The sequence below is a fragment of the Aotus nancymaae genome, unplaced genomic scaffold (assembly GCF_030222135.1).
Source record: "Aotus nancymaae isolate 86718 unplaced genomic scaffold, 86718_ANA_hifiasm-v0.15.2.pri h1tg000033l, whole genome shotgun sequence".
Classification (NCBI taxonomy): Eukaryota; Metazoa; Chordata; class Mammalia; order Primates; family Aotidae; genus Aotus; species Aotus nancymaae.
The window spans coordinates 28,792,234-28,809,126 of NW_026988447.1; the positions used below are offsets into that span (position 1 = coordinate 28,792,234).

The window sequence follows — 16,893 nt, forward strand, 5'->3', positions numbered from 1 at the left end:
TTTTGTCTTCCATTTGCCTAAGCAAACTTTACAAAGTATTTTTTAAAATCCCAAATACCCAGGTTTTTTTTTTTTTTCTATTTCAATAGGCATTAGGTACTTATATTCTTTATGGAAGTAACATAGTTGTCACAAAAATAAGAATGCCTCTCTCTCTCTTTCCTTCCTCCTTGCCTGCCTCTTTTCCTTTTTATCTTTCTCCTTTCCTCTCTCTTGTTTTCCTTTCCCTCTATTTAACAACTCTTTTCTATTGTGGAAAGAACTTTCATAAATAGAGTGTGCCTTGGGTTTTAGGAGCTCTATTTAAAAGAAAACACTGCCCTTTTGTTGCTGGTGGCCACATGAGACAATTTTTTTCACTTTTATGCCAATGTTGAACTTCCTTAATTAAAACAATAATTATCATGTAATGACGCATCACGAAGTCATTTGCATAGAAAAGGAAAAGAACCACTGGATGATGGAGCGAGGAGCAGAGTTGCACTAACTTATTTCTATATATAAGTGCCTTCTACTGGGAAGAGATAATTTTATTTTTGTGATTCCTCAGATAAAATAATGTACTTTGTCATTGACAACAGACCTGTCTATCTCTTCATGTTTTCAGCTTCCAACACAGATAAAATATCCCCTCTTAGGTGCCCCTGTAGCTTATTCAAGGGTTTGGCCTTTTTAATCATTCTCATAATTACTCCTTTGAAATATTCTTCATTAGTAACCCCCTATTTCACTTTGTATGAGATCTTCTGATCCCTTATTTTTCTCATCTTGGAATTTTTTCCAAAAACGAAATGTGTTTTATTGCTTCATTTACTTTTTAATTTTTTTACAGCTTTATTGATGTATATTTGACAAAATTATAATTTTAAGGTGGACAATGTAATGATTTTATATCTATAGAGAAATGATAATCACAACCAAGTTAGTTAACACATCTACTACTTTATTTAGTTACCCTTCTTTTTTGTTTTGTTTTGTGGCGAGAACATTTAAGTATATTTCAAGGATACAATTGAGTATTTGAAAGTATAGTCACCAAAATGCTATATGTTCATTATAAAATTTATTTAACTATTCCAAAAAATAAATTTAAAAAACTGATAATTATTCAGTATTCTATCACCTGTAAACACCTGCTGTTGATGTTTTGGTAAATACATTTCCAGATATTTTTATTTCTCTCTGTATCTATTCTGTATCTTCCCTCCCTCTCTCCCTCCCTCCCTCGCTTCCTTCCTTCCTTCCTTCCTCCCTCTTTTCCATCCATCCTTCTAACTTGCTATATTGGTCAGTAATATATCATGAATATCTTTTCTTGTAATAAATATTTAACTGCCTTATAATTTTAAGTGGCTGCATGTAAACTATTAAAATGATATTAATTCGTCTTCCTTTGGGGGGTTTAAGCTGTTTCACTTTTTTTTTGCCTTTAAATATTACATGTTGACAACATTTGCATTGTTAAATTCTGAAGTAAGCTAGTAACTATCAGGCAATGAAAACTATGAGGCAGACTCATTACTATACATAAGGAAAACTTCCAATTGCAAGTTGAATAATAAGAATTCTGTAGTTTTGTTTCATTCTTTGAGAAATATATACATTTTTAATATTTGTTTAGGGAGAGTATACCTTTATAAAAATAAAGCTTATAGTTAATAATTGTAAATGTCAGGAATAAAGTAATGTTTGGGTTTTTAACACTAAGCATAAGGTTGTGGAAAGAGCATAAAGTTGAAATCCGCTGTCTAGAATAACGTCCGTCGTCCAACAGAGTAGTGGAGAAAAGTCTTAGAACATCACCATTTTTCTTGTCCCTTAGATGTTCTAACTGAGGACCCAGTTCATTCATTCATTCAACAAAAATGTGTTAAACTACCTGGGCCAGGCATGGACCTGGACACTAGCAATACAGCGATGAGTAACTCATTCTCTTTCCTTGAGGTTTTCATGGTCCACAAGGTGTAGAAGGTGGATAGTTATTGCTGCTTGGGAAATTATACAGCATCAGAAAGAATGAGAAATCCTGCTGGAACCCAATGTGCATCCTAGCCTGGTTATTTTTTCGCATTCATCATTTAGAATGTTGTACTCAAGCCCTAAAACATAACTTGAAAGACTCTATTTGTACGGTATGCTGAAAGTCATCCCTTGATATGCTCATTAGAAAGAAGAAAACCAAAAGAAAAGTTCTGCCTGACGCTAGTCCTGAGAGTGAAAAATAAGATCTTAGCCGACTTCTAAACTTCTTGTCCCTTCCTGAGTGTGATCCACGTTGGCAGGCATACCATCATCGAGATAGAAAAGAGTTGCCACATCAAGCTGGAGTGTCGAATCCAGCCATCTGATTGGATGCTGTGATGGCGGCAGGGTTTGGTTAGAAGACATTTTTATATGATTGTTAGAGTACTACAATATATGCCTACTCTTATATACAAAGAATTCTTATTGTCCAGAGGTTTTATCCATGTTTCCCAAACTTTAATGTGCATAAAAATCAGCTGGAGAACCTGTTGATTTGTATTCATTAGGTCTGGGGCAGGGCCTGAGATTCTGCATTTCTAAAACACTTCTAGGTAACGTCAACACTGCTGCCTTGTAGATTGCCCTTTGAGCAACAAGGACCTAAAAGGTCTTTGTGCCAGTGAGGATTCACCTTTTGTAACTTCATCTATTTGTTTGCAGCTGTGGTGATGGTCCTAAATAGCATGAGTGTCAGCTGGAGTGCCCGGATCCAGATTGTCTTAACCTTTTGCAAGCTCACAGCAATTCTGATAATTATAGTCCCTGGAGTTATGCAGCTAATTAAAGGTATGGACTGAAAAGTAAATGCTTTTTAAAATACTTATCTGCTTTTGGTCTTTTTTAACACTAACTTTTGCTTGTACTAGCAGAATCCTTAATTAGTCTCTGCTTGTGGAACTTAAACTCTATATTGTCATCTAATTGATTTGAAAGGCTGCTATATTGTAAATGAGTTGGTTTTTACAGTTGAATGGCAGCGAGAGGATTAAGACTGGGCTGGGCCGAGCAGCAAAATAAGGCATCAGTGAATTTTCTAGGTATAATGGTTTGGAGTGAAAACTCGAAGTGGAAAAAAAAATCTGCCAGTTATTTTTAATTACAGATAAATATTTTTTAACCTTAAAAATTGTCCAATAATGGTAATAAAAATTACATAGAAAAAGATATCTGGAAAATAAGGAAATATGATCAATGATTCTTTTACTTTCTGGTTATTATTCCTTTTAAATTGAGAGTGATATCCTCAAAAGAGGAGTCAATATGGGAACAGCATTCCTAAACACCAAAATTATCACAATAAAGTAGTTGTAAAAACTTAATTTTTATTGTTACATTATTTTTCATGTAAAATTTGCATTTCTGCTGAAATGCAACATTTTCTGGGATTATTTGCTTTATAGAGTTTAACATTTAATATGAAAAAAGAAGTTGAGAGGTGATATCATTTAGAGTTTTAGTTGTTTTAGGAAAGAAGCCACATGCAGTTGCTTGGACTCGGTGGAAATTGTTGGAGGACAGAGATCCACATGAGTTATGTAATTAGCAACAGGAATATAGCAGGAAATAAATAAGAAAGTGAGAAGAAATTGTAAAGGAATGACATAACTTGGGCATGTTAAGTATTTAATGTTTACATTGATATTGTCTGTTCCAAGAAAGGGAATTTATAGAGAAATTTAATGACATTGCAGGAAAAGAATTACACAAGGCAAAAGGAAGTGCCAAAGTTTGGTAAAATCATCACTGTTGGTAGAAGCATTCAACAGTAACAAACACTGAAAGATCAGCTACTCTGTAGCTGGGAAGGGGAGCTGCTGTTGCCCATTTAATAAGCCTAGTGGGAGATTTTAGAGCCCTGCTGGCGGAAATGCTTTTGTCAAATCCGGCAACCGCAGCCAACGCAGAATAAACACAGTGAAGATTTTGACCATTAGAGCTTGCACTGAAGAGAAGACAGGAGCTTGCTCTTCTAATATACCTTGGCCTCCACAGAGCTAGCCTGCTCATATTCTATCTTATTCATTAGGAATGTAGGCACAATAATCTGTTTTGTTAGTGCTTTGTTTTTCTGAGTTAACGCTTCAGTCTTCTGTAAAGAGTTTCTTCAGTACCTGAAAAGTGTAGAATCTCTGGGTCATTGGCTGCTGTTTGATACTAGTTTAGATTCCAAAAGATTATATGCTATCCTTTGAAACTAAGATTTATTTTCTTTTTTTGGTGTAATTTAAGACATTATAGGTAGCATTATAGACTGTGTTCAATTTTTACCACTTATTTATATATGTATATGAGGAAGGGTTTGGTTGCCCAAATGTCACTGTATTACAAATTCCTTGAGAGCAGAGGTCATGATATATCTTGAGATTTTTTTTGGTGGCTACAACACAGAGACATTTTAATTAATAGCTTTGATATCAATGCTACATGTGACAGGCTTCTTCAGAGATCTAACTCAAGAGAGAAATTCCCTGAGAATATTACCACATTTAATGTAAATTTTGGCATTTTAGAGGTCATTGTTAGCAGGTATATATGCTCTATTACTATAAAATTGTGATTTTCTTCATCTCTAACATGATCACATATTTTGCACATTAATCTGAAATTCTAGTAAGAGACCTTGTTAATACAGATTGTGCTTTTTATTCTAATCATATCCTCAAAGTGGTTGTATGTTATATATTCACTTGTGAGGATTTGTTGAACTTTCCTTTCAATATTATGACTTTAATCTTCCTGAGACCTTTGTTATATAGCCAAAATATTTCTGAAGTTTAGAAATGAAATTGCCTCTCTTTTGTAATATTCTGAAAATGGCACTTTTGAAGCTCTGTGCTTGTGACCCAGTCTTTACAGAATTTGGTTTTTCTTATTGATTATTTGGTGCTGCACTCTAAGAAATATTGTGCCTTTATGCCAGAGACCACAGATCATGATAAAAGAATATTCAACAGATGTTTTTATCTGAATTCCACTATTTATATTTTTCTTCTTGAAGGACACAGAGATGTTTTAGTAAAATGGGCATTTCCAAATTTATTGAATCATGTAAAAAATGAGCTCTTATTTAGAAATCATTTACTTTGAGGAAAAAATTGTTGTAGTATATAACTCAGCATTCTCCATTTTTAGTCTTCATATTTACACATATCATATTTATATATATGTTTTGCCTGGACAATGCAGGAAACAACTGAGATTTGACTTGGGAGAGAGAGTGCCTCATACACATCATCCACCCCCATCCCCCTTCTGTTTATTTATATAAAGTTTGATTTTAAAACAAACTCTTACTTTCCGTTTGGCTAATCTCATTTGCTATTTTCTTTGGGCAATATAAACATTGTTTCTACTTAAGCTTGAATATTCACTGACTAAAGTAAATCTGAATTTCTAACTTTTAAAACAATTCAAAAGATATATAGGAACAAGTTCCATTGTGATTCACAAAATAGAGAAAAATGTGATGAATAAAAGTGTTCAATTCACATGTTGCTGCAAAATTTGTTGAAACCTATTTATTTTATAGTTCATTATAATATCTTTTCAATATTTATAGGAAAAAACCATATCATTCTCTAGGACAGGGTCATAGGGTGAGTGGACTTTCTCTCTAAAGGACAAGGTGATAAATATTTTCAATTTCTCAAGCTATATAGTCTCAACTCTGCTATTACAGGCTGAAATCAGCCATAGGCAATACTTCATGAATCGGCATCTTGATCTTATCGATAAAGAAAACTCTATAAGAAAGGCTTGCACTATAGGTTGGCAGATACGGTCCTCGGGGTTTTCCAACTTCTGTTCTAGGAGGTAGGCATCTAATGAACTACATGGGATAAACAGAAAAAAGAAAGGTAAATGATATAGGAAAGGGGTCCTGAAATTTATTTTCATCTCATCATTAAGGGTAGACCCTTAGATACCTCTCCACATTTTTTTGCCAAGCAATACATTGTCTTTACTTTTAAAAATTCTACCATATTCATAAAGATTATAATTTACAGAAAACCCTTTAGTCTTCTTTTATGGTCACAATAGAGGCATACTCAAACAAAGGATTATTTTTCAATGCCATTTTATCTTTATTATAAATTTATTAAAAGAGAAATGTGAAATAGTGTTAGTGATCAATTTTTGATCACTAACAATTTTTGATCTCTTTTGGGACCCTTCTATAGAATGGGCACAAGAAATAGATAAAGATGGTAATCAACAGAGAGTAAGAAATGTAGACCTAAAACAGTATAGTTCTCCACACCCCCATGTTTCTGGTTAAGAGTGAATACCAATTCTTTGAAAAATCCTAAAATCAGTCTATTCTAATTACAGGTCAAACGCAGAACTTTAAAGACGCCTTTTCAGGAAGAGATTCGAGTATTACGCGGTTGCCCCTGGCTTTTTATTATGGAATGTATGCCTATGCTGGCTGGTAAGTTGAAAGCTCCAGATCTGGCAGTTTGTGTAGTTCATTAATCCCATTGTGTACTCAAATTAAGTGCCAAGCAAGGTGCCAGACACATGTGAATAGCCATAATCCAGTGTGATAGGCTTTACTTGAAATGAGAAATAAGGTATTGTCACCTCTACCAGGCCAATTCATTTGCACCTGACAACGCAAACATAACAGATTTCCAGTCAAGGTGACTACTAGATTTAGCCTGATGTCATTAAAAAAACAAACAAATGCTGGGTCTTAAGATCCAATAAAAATTACTTATAAGTATGTATTACTAAGGACATAATAGTACCATAAGGTACTAAAGAATAATACTTCACTTGTCAAAAGGCCTTTCAGCGAAAGGTCCAAAGGTATTTACAAATAGTGATTAATTGATTTTTTTTCCAGCTTCTCGTGAGGTAGAGAAATAACTCAGATGTAGAAATAAGTAAGACATTCCCAGGAGTTAATGGTACTCTAAAGGCAGAGAAAAAGAAACCAAGATAATGCAGTCAACTCTACTAGACAATCTGTTACATTTAAAAGGACCTTACATGTTCCTTAAAATTTCCCCAATATCTGAAAATTTAAAAAAGCAAAGATGATTAAAATCATGATGCCACAGATATATTTCCTTTGATGCATGTCCATCTGTGATACCTACCGTTCTGGTTAAGGCACTAAAACTTTGTATTTGTACCTTGTTTTGTTCAGATACTTGAAAAACAGTAATTATGGCAGAGAGTGGGATTTTCCTCAGTAAATTTTATTGACCTAGTAAGATTTAGTAGAGATGGTCATTGCAAGAAAGCCTACGAGGTATTATTTAAATATCAAAATCATTATAGTAAGATTAAATTTCATTGTTATGGGGTAAATCAAGGCAATATTTATTTTTAAATTATTTATAAAACTCACTGTTATACAGCTTTAGCTGTGAGAATGATCTATGAGCCTGAAAGTAATATTAGGAAACTATACTAGCTCAAAAGTTATATGAATGCATTTCCAACACAAATATAATTCCTTTTGTTTCTTTAGTTTTTAAGATCTTACCTTCTAGCTAATGCATAGAATATAGATATATTTCAAAATGAATGGAGTATTCACCCTAATAATCTCATTGAATTATGAAAATTTAGTATTAGAGGATAAATAGGGAGTTATGGGAACTTAAAATCTTAACGTGGCCTTTGAGGCAAAATATGTTTGAAGAGTGTTAGAAGATCGTAGCTCTAAGGAGATCAGTGTAAAATATTTGTGTATTCCCAGAATATTTTTATAACCATTATATGTAAGCATCAGTTTTGAATCACTCAGTATTTTTGAAGTCTTTTTGCTTTTGTCCGAAGCACAATGTGGTGCTAGACAGACAAAAGAACTGAGCGTGATCACAGGGTTAAAGCAGAATCAACTGTTCTATGGCTGTTCAGCCTGAATCAGAGCTCTGTGCCCTGGGGCTGCAGCCAAGCTACTGGGAGGGTCACTGGGAGACACCAGAGCAAAGCGGGGAGGTAGAGAAAGCTTTCAGCTACAGCCAAGTGTTGGGAGCCCAGCAATACGCAATCACGAGTGTGGAATGTGAGGATAGTCACAAGGGAGATTTGATTAATTCTGTTGAATGAAATTTCTTTTGCTTGCGAATACCATAGATCTGTTCCCATGCAATCTTAAAATATCCTTTCACCCCCCCCTCATTTTTCCAGTACCCAGAACTAAAAATTCAGGTCACCTGCTTTATGTAGAGCAAAACTTCCCCACTTATGTAGGCTTTTGAGAGATGATGAATTTCTCCATGGATGAAGATCCTTTTCATTTGTATTTATCTTATTAATATTTAACTTTATTGATGCTGACCCCAAAATATTACTCTGATTACAAGGTAAAAGGGGTTTGCGTGAACCTTATTTAATACTTTTACCCATATAATCCTCATGTCTACTCCCGATTTGAAAGACCAAGAAACCATTGATTTCTTTATATCCTTTTAGGGTTCAATCACAGTACTGGAAAATAAGTCCAGGATTTAAAATGGAATGTTATCTGATACAAGTGACTTATGTAGGGGACAGATAAGTAACTGTGTTTCTATAACAGGTTGTTGTGCTACCTGAATGCCGCTTTGTGAAGATGCAGAAATAATCTGGCTGTTAATCTATGGTCATCAGTCTTAGAAAAAGGAAACTGTGTTTAGAAAAAAATATAGTCTGTTGGTGTGGAGTTCCAGAGGAAAAGTTATTACTGGATGTAAACGAAACAAGATGGAGGCTAAAAGAATTCCCAAAGAGAGGGGCATTATTCACTTTCCAAATGTGATCCCTGCCTTCCTGACCTTTCTCTCGCTTTTAAGATATAATTACAAGCCTGGGTTGTAGAATTATCAGTGGGGTACTGTAAAGGATTCTCCACTCCCTATGCTGCTGCTATGACAATGTTTGACAGCCCCCTAAAAAAAGGTGGGGGCATTGAAAATGAGTAAGTCAGAAGCAAAACAGCTATTGTCATTAGCGCTTACCACCCAGCCTGTTAGCCTGTAAGTAAAAGCATCAAGACCATTGTTGTCCTGGAGACCTTGCTCTGCTAGCAAGAAAAAAGATACCACCAAACCCAGGGGGGAGTATGAATAGAGGAGGCTTTTGTCTCTGAAGAATGCAGAACCTTTCTAGAATGATAAAGCTACTTCACAGAAGCTTAATTAGGGGAAAAGAAATCATTAACCCAGCCAGGTCACACAGTTGGGTCAGAGCAACGTTAATAACATTGCCAATGTCTGCATTCAGAGAAATTACATCTGCCAGTCCGCCTATGGCCATGGGGAACTCAGTCCCATATCCTGATCCAAAGCTAAACATTGCTTGGTAGGATTTTCGTATTTTTTTTGGATTTTCTTTCTTTTTTTTATTTTTAATTGTGCCATAGAAAATAGTTTTCAGTGTCTTTTTCTCTTCCTTTTAAATCCTATTCTCAATGGATTTAGTCTTTCTAAAGCACTTGTTGGGATTATTTTGTACTATTGTGTCAAATCTAATCTAAAGAATAAGCTTATTTTAAAAATAATTCACATAGTTGGGTATTGGAATGCATTGCCAACATTGCAGTACCTTTTATGCACAATCACGGAAAAGCTGGAACAATAGATCATATGAGCATTCTCTAGAGGACTTGGAGAGTTGTAAACCAAAGGGAATACCATGGACTCATTTCTGGAAACTAAAACATAAAGGTGGATTTCCCACAGGATGTGTGAATGTTTAGACTGAAACCAGAAGCTTTCTCCTTCCTACCCACCACCCTGCTCCAAGCCCTTTCTTCTTGTCTACTCCCTGGAGCTATGGCAAATTTTGAAGTTGTGTTTTTTTTTCATAAATATTTTATTTATTACTTTAATATTGTTGGAAAACACTACTTTCTAAAACAACTGTTAGGAAGGAACTGGCTATTTTTGACATGAGAAGCCTAGAAATATCTCTTGGTGTGTGTGATTTTTCACTGGTGATGGTCTTTGTTTTTGGCCTGAGTATGTTTCTTTCTTTTTTCTTCCCCTACTTTCCATTGCCTCAGGCTTATAGCAAACACATCAAACCCCTCCTGGAGTGCATATTGCAGATTTAAGGACTGATTGTTTCTGGCTTTCGTGGTGTAACTACAATCTCTATTTTTAGAAACTTATTTTCTAGTCATTAAAACAATCTTTGGCTCCTGACTTTTTAGATTACCATTATTGCTACTGTTCTGTCAGCTTTTCAATTGTTTCAACTTAAAACAGTCCTTAAAATTGTGGACACTTTAACCTTGAACATCGACTGACTACTTGTGAATTTAGATGGTTCGATAAAGATGGAGCAAGACAGATTTCTTCATCTTTGTTTTAACTGGTGAGATACTTAAAGTACGCTAAGAGCTGATGGGCTAATATTCCAGCCACTTGATTTTAGATTTTAGAGAATTTGTACCTATGAACCTGTGCTCCTGCATACCTATGTAAAAGGTTATTTTAAATAAGAAGATAATAGAAGATTATACTGAAAACATGATTTTTTTTTTTTTTATTTCGCAAAAACTTTCTGAGCATATAAAAGGAAAAGTTAGAGGAATCTTTGCCTTCCTATGTTTGGTTCTTTTCTATAGTAATCCCTCTGCCACACTCGTACTGCAGAATACTAAGCGAATACTCATTTCCCTGTGCCTAACCCCTCTGCCACACTTTTGTGCTCATGTGCTATTCTCAGTCTGGAATGGCCTCACACCACCTCACCGGGGCTAAAGATAAAGCAATTTTTAAAGGTTCAAGTTGGGTGATGCCTCCTCTAGAAAACCTCTTTTGACCTACCAGGTTGGGCTAGACCTGCCCTCTGGCTCCCATGTATTTGCTCCAGCATTGGTTCTGCACTGTATCATACTATTCTGTGGGGCATTCTCTGAACTATGAGCTCCTTGAGACTATGGGCTTACCCCTTGCATGTCTCTGACACATGAGAAACACTCCATAAATATGGCTTAATAGAAAAATGATTTGTAGGAGTATTTGGTTGTTAGCTATTTTCATCTTACTATAAGTATTGTTATAGTTTTCGTAATTCTAAGTTCAATTTCAAGTAATTTAAATTTGAGACTTTGGGTAGTGGCTAAATACATTAATAGTTTGTGATTTATTTATCTATTTTTAGGTTTTACCTCAATTTTGTAACTGAAGAAGTAGAAAACCCTGAAAAGTAAGTAGCCAGATGAACCCGGAAATTTTCCTGAAGAATAAAATTTGTGATTACCTAGTTTAAAAAGTAGACCTGACGAAGAAATTCAGTGGGGGCTAGTCAGCCTTAACATCACCATCATCACTATAATTCTCTTAGGCAGATAAGATTTATTTGACTTTATCATAAATTATATACATAATTATATATCATAATTATATACAAACAGCTTAATTGTATATTCTACATTCAATACTAAGTTGTCTTTTAACCTAAAAACATGAAAGAATGAAGTTATATTTTAGGTAGCCTATTCCATATAGACACATACATATAACTTAATATGGACTCTCAACTATCCACAGGGTAGCTTGAACTCAAAAAGTTAATTATTTCTAACAATTCATGTGATCTTTTTTTGTAACTGTTGAATTAAAGTGGGTGATGTAATTAATGGACGATTAGTTATGAAAGCCTAGAAATACCTGCAGAATGTTAGAAGAACTTATAAATTTTGGAAGCTGGATAATTTCTACTCTTTCTGGGTAACAACTTGATAAGTAGATGATTTGATGATGATATATATAATATTTTCAAAATGAACTAACTTAGAGAAAAAGGAATTCTTATGAGTTGTTCATAAACATTGGATATTTTACAGAAAAAATCAATTCATGGGCAAAGAGGGAAAATTTAGGAACTAGAGTATAGTATAAAATGTAGACTAAATCATAAAGTTATTTAATTCATTTTACTTTATCGAACATCTGCTATGTTCCAATCATTGTGCTGGGAATTTCATGATGCATAAGACTTGTCTTGAAGTATTTTATTGACTAGTCAATGAGTCAAATGTTTGAACAAATAAATGTAACACTGTGATTGGTACAAAAATAGGCTGTTTTCCCAGTTTGGCAAAAAGAAAAGAAGGAAATACTTAAGTGTATCTAGGGAGATGTTTATAATGAGTCTCAAATGATGAGTAGGTGTTCCTTAGGTAAAAGTGAGAAAGAAGAGGAGTGTGGGAAGAGAAAGAGAGAGACAGAGGAGAAACACACACACACTGATTTCTAGGAAAAAGAACAAGTACAAAGGTGCGTTAGCATGAAATAGCCTGGACATCAAAGGATATGCCTACGGGTTGACAATTCACACTAAGATAGACTAAGAAATGCTCGCACCTAGCATCTTGGGAGATGGTAAACTGATTAGATCTGACCAAGTACCAGGAATGTCAGTTTAGAACACACAAGCCAGCAATTGGTATCTGATTCAACTGCTATGCAAATCAATATGTAATTTAAACATGTGAAAGCCTATTTTATTAAGAAATATGACTACTTTATGCCGGTATTGTCATATTTATAACTGGAATTGTAGGTAGAGAGCACATATTTACCAAGAGCTAGTTCTTTCTAAGCATTACTTGGAAATGATAAGCTACCTTATGACTGTAAACCCACTGATTACAGAGATAAATGGATTGGTCTGTCTTTTTAGTTTTAGAGAATTATTTGTATATAAGTGGCAGCATAGAGAAAAGACAGTTCTTACTGGATGTAATATAAAATATTTATTGAATTTCTATTATGGGAAATAAATTACTATGGTTTGTAACTGTGTCTGTTAAGTCTACAGACATTTTAAAGACATCAGTTACTAGAATTTAACATAAGAGAATATTTCTTAGAAGGAAATGGCAAGTTGTAGGGTTGCAGAAAAAACCTATAACATTACATTTATTATATGATACATCAGTGGTGTAGATATAGTTCATATTCTCTTTAATATTATTTAGCAGTTTAAGCATGATTTTTGTTTGTCACATATACAATAATATTATTGTATATATTAAGCATATCTTTAAGCTACTTATGCCATTATTACTTCAACCCAAATTTCTGACATATTCCACTAGACTAGTGTTCCAATTAAGGATTCTCTCCTTCTCTTCTTTATTTGAAAGGCCTTAGTTTCACACAACTGATAATGTCCATGATGTAGTGCACACAAATACTAAGGACCAGGTTATGGTAGTGTATTAATTTAGTGCCTTTTTTTTCTGTTGTGAAGAAATTCCCTATCTCAAAAATGGAAATAATAATAGTACATACTTCACTGGGTTGTACTGATGAATTAATATTCATAAAGTGCTTAGATTAGTGACTGTCACTTTTTAATTTCTACATAATTGTTTGGTTGTCTTTGCTACTATTGTTATATACTTTATTAGAGCAAAGTAAAATGTTATTCACATAATAGTGTTTTCTAGGATTCAATATTCCTAGCAATTTATTTTTCTTCAGAGCTTTTGAAAGCAATGTGAAAAGTTATAGCAGTTTGAAGCTTACTGTTTAGACTTTCAGTGTCAAAGCTGAATATGCAGTTTTGGTCTCTATTATGCATTCTTGATCCATAAAATACCTTTATGGGATATCTATGCTATCTTAATGTATGCATACAATGTGTGATGATCAAGTCAGGATAATTGGGATACTCATCACCTCAAACATTTATCATTTGTGTGTGTGTGTTGAGAATATTCCAAATGCTCTCTTTTAGCTAATCTAAAATATACAATGTTTTTGATAACTAGTCACTTTACTGTGCCACTGAACACTAGAACATATCCTATCTAACTCTATTTTTGTTTTCAATAACCAACTTATCTCCATTGCTTTCTCCTTATTCTTTCTAGCCTCACTATCGTTTTAGTTTCTACCTTCACAAGATCAACTTTTTTTTTAGCTCACACATGAGTAAAAACATACAATATTTGTCTTTCTGTGCATGGCCTACTTCACTTCATATAATGTCCTTCAGGTTAATCTATGCTGCTTCAAATAACTGAGGAAAGATTTCATTCTTTTATTGGCTGAATAGTATTCATATATATATGTGTGTATATATATGTATACACACACATACACACACACACACACACATATATATGTATATATCACATTTTCTGTATCCATTTATCCATGGATGGACATGTAGATTGATTCCATGTCTTGGCTGTTGTGAATAGTATTGCAATAAACATGAGAGTGCAGATACCTCTTTGGTATACTGATTTCCTTTCTACTGGATATATACCCAGCAGTGGGATTGCTGGGTCATATGGGAGTTCTATTTTTAGTGATTTGAGAGCCTCCATATTGTTCTCTATAGTGTCTGTACTAATTTCCATAACCACCAACAGTAAATTTTAGATTCAGGGGTTACAAGTATAGTCTCTGAATTTAAAATAAAAGTTGTTTTATTTGTTACGTGGATATATTGCATGATGCTGAGGTTTGGGGTATGAATTATCCTGTTACTATTGGGTAGTGGGCATAGTACCAAGTAGGTAGCTTTTCAGTTTTTGCTGCCCTCTTGCCCTCCCTACTCTAGTAGTCCCCAGTGTTTGTTCTTCCCATCTTTATGTTCGTGAGTACCCAGTGTTTAGCTCCTACTTATAAGTGAGAACATGCAGTATTTGGTTTTCTGTTCCTCTGTTAATTTGCATAGGATAATGGCCTCCAGCTGCATTCATGTTGCTGTAAAGGACATAATTTCATTCTTTTTTATGGCTGCATAGTATTTCATCATGTATATTACCACATTTTCTTTATCCAATCCACTTTTGATGGGCACTTAGGTTGATTCCATGTCTTTGCTATTGTGAATGGTGCTGCAGAGAACATATGAGTGCATGTGTCTTTTTCATAGAATTACTTATTTTCCTTTGGATATATACCTAATAATAGAATTGCTGAGTCAAATGGTAGTTCTGTCAAAAATTCTTTGAAAAATCTCCCAACTTCTTTCCACAAAGGCTGAACTAATGTACATTCCCACCAACAGTGTATAAGCATTCCCTTTTGTCCACAACCTTGCCAACATCTGTTATTTTTTGACTTTTTAATAAAAGCCCTTCTGGCTGATGTGAGACGGTATCTTATTGTTGTTTTGTTTTGCATTTTTCTGATGATTAGAGATGTTGAACATTTTTTCTTGTGTTTGTTGGCCACGTGTTTATCTTCTTTTGAGAAATGTCTGTTCATGTTTTTTGTCCACTTTTTAATGGGATTATTTGGTTTTTGCTTGTTGAAATTGTTTAAATTCCTTATAGATTTTGGATATAAAACTTTTGTCAGATGCATAGTTTGTGAGTAATTTCTTCCACCCTGTAGGTTGTCTGTTTACTCTGTTGATAGTTTCTTTTCCTATGCAGAGCTCTTTAATCAGGTCTCACTTGTCAATTTTTGTTTTTGTTGCAATTGCTTCTGAGGACTTAGTCATAAATTATTTCCCAAGGCCAATGTCCAGAATGTTATTTCCTAGGTTTCCTTCTTGGTTTTTAGAGTTTGAGGTCTTACGTTGAAATCTTGAATTCATCTTGAGTTAAGTTTTGTATATGATAAAAGATAGGAGTCCAGTTTCATCTTTCTGCATAAGGCTGACTGGTTATCCAAGCACTATTTTTTGAATAGGGAGTCATTTTCCTATTGCTTATTGTTGTTGACTCTGTTGGAAATCAGATGGTCCTAGGTGTGTGACTTTATTTCTGGGTTCTCTAACCTATTCCATTAGTCTATTTGTCTGTTTTTGTACCTGTATCATTCTGTTTGGGTTACTGTAGCCCTATAGAATAATTTGAAGTCAGGTAATGTGATGCCTCTGGCTTTGTTTTTTTATTTGTCTGTTTATTTGGGGTTGCTTTGTCTGTTTAGGCTCTTTTTTTTTTTTTTTTTTGGTTTCATATGAATTTTAGAATAGTTTTATCTAGTTGTATAAAAAATGATGTCGGTAGTTTGATATGAACAGCATTGAATCTGTATATTGCTTTGGGCCATACTACCACTTTAATGAGATTTAGTCTTTTAAGCCATGAGCATGATATAGTTTTTCATTTGTTTGTGTCATCTATATTTTCTTTCAACAATGTTTTATAGTTCTCCTTGCAGAGATCTTTCACCTTGGTTAGATGTACTTCTAGGTATTTTTTGTGGTTGTTTGTGTGGCAATTGTAAATGGAATTGTATTCTTGAATTGGCCCTCAGCTTGAATGTGATGGGTGTATAGAAATGCTACTGATTTTTATACATTGATTTTTGAATCCTGAAACTTTACTGAAGTTGTTTTAAACACAGAGAATGCTTCCAGAAATATTTATAGGTGAATATCAACCACAGATGGTAAAATTATGTGGACCTAGTCCAGATGTGTAATTTGCACTATTTTTTAGGTAGATACAGCTCCAAAATACCTTTAGTTACAAGGGAGAATAATTATAATTCCATCTCCTTTGTGATTTGCCAAGATAAATGTGTTTCCCAATTAGTCATGGATGCATGTGTCCAGATGTGCTGCAACATGCAACTTTCTGGCAGCTGGTGAAATGAATCATCCACTGAAGATATAACACCTTTTACGGTCTTCCTCCACCTAGACAATAAAATTTTCCGAAATTTGTGACCTAATAGAAAGATGATAATTAATTTAGATTAGTAAAAATACCAACATGTGTTAAAATGTATAGAATGCAGAGTAAATTTCCATGATTTCAATTGACTACACTTTACATGTAATTTCATTTTGAGAAATCTTTCAAACTATCTACCATTACTCTGTGGAATAACTTCTGAGCTGCTATTAGTATGTTTTATAGGATAATTCCTTAAGTGTTATATCAAATGAGAGACGAAGTTGGGCAAAATTCCTGTTTGTGTGATTATGTTTATAATGTTA

At 34.1% G+C, this 16,893-nt stretch overlaps 1 protein-coding gene across 1 annotated transcript in view; it reads left to right on the top strand.

The window, feature by feature from the left end:
• SLC7A11 (solute carrier family 7 member 11) overlaps positions 1–16,893 on the top strand; it is a 76,938-nt gene that overhangs the window by 15,256 nt on the left and 44,789 nt on the right. The window contains exons 4-6 of the mRNA XM_012443241.2: positions 2,686–2,811; positions 6,358–6,457; positions 11,134–11,178. Of these exons, the coding sequence (XP_012298664.1) occupies positions 2,686–2,811; positions 6,358–6,457; positions 11,134–11,178 (271 nt within the window). The remainder of the gene's footprint in view (positions 1–2,685; positions 2,812–6,357; positions 6,458–11,133; positions 11,179–16,893) is intronic.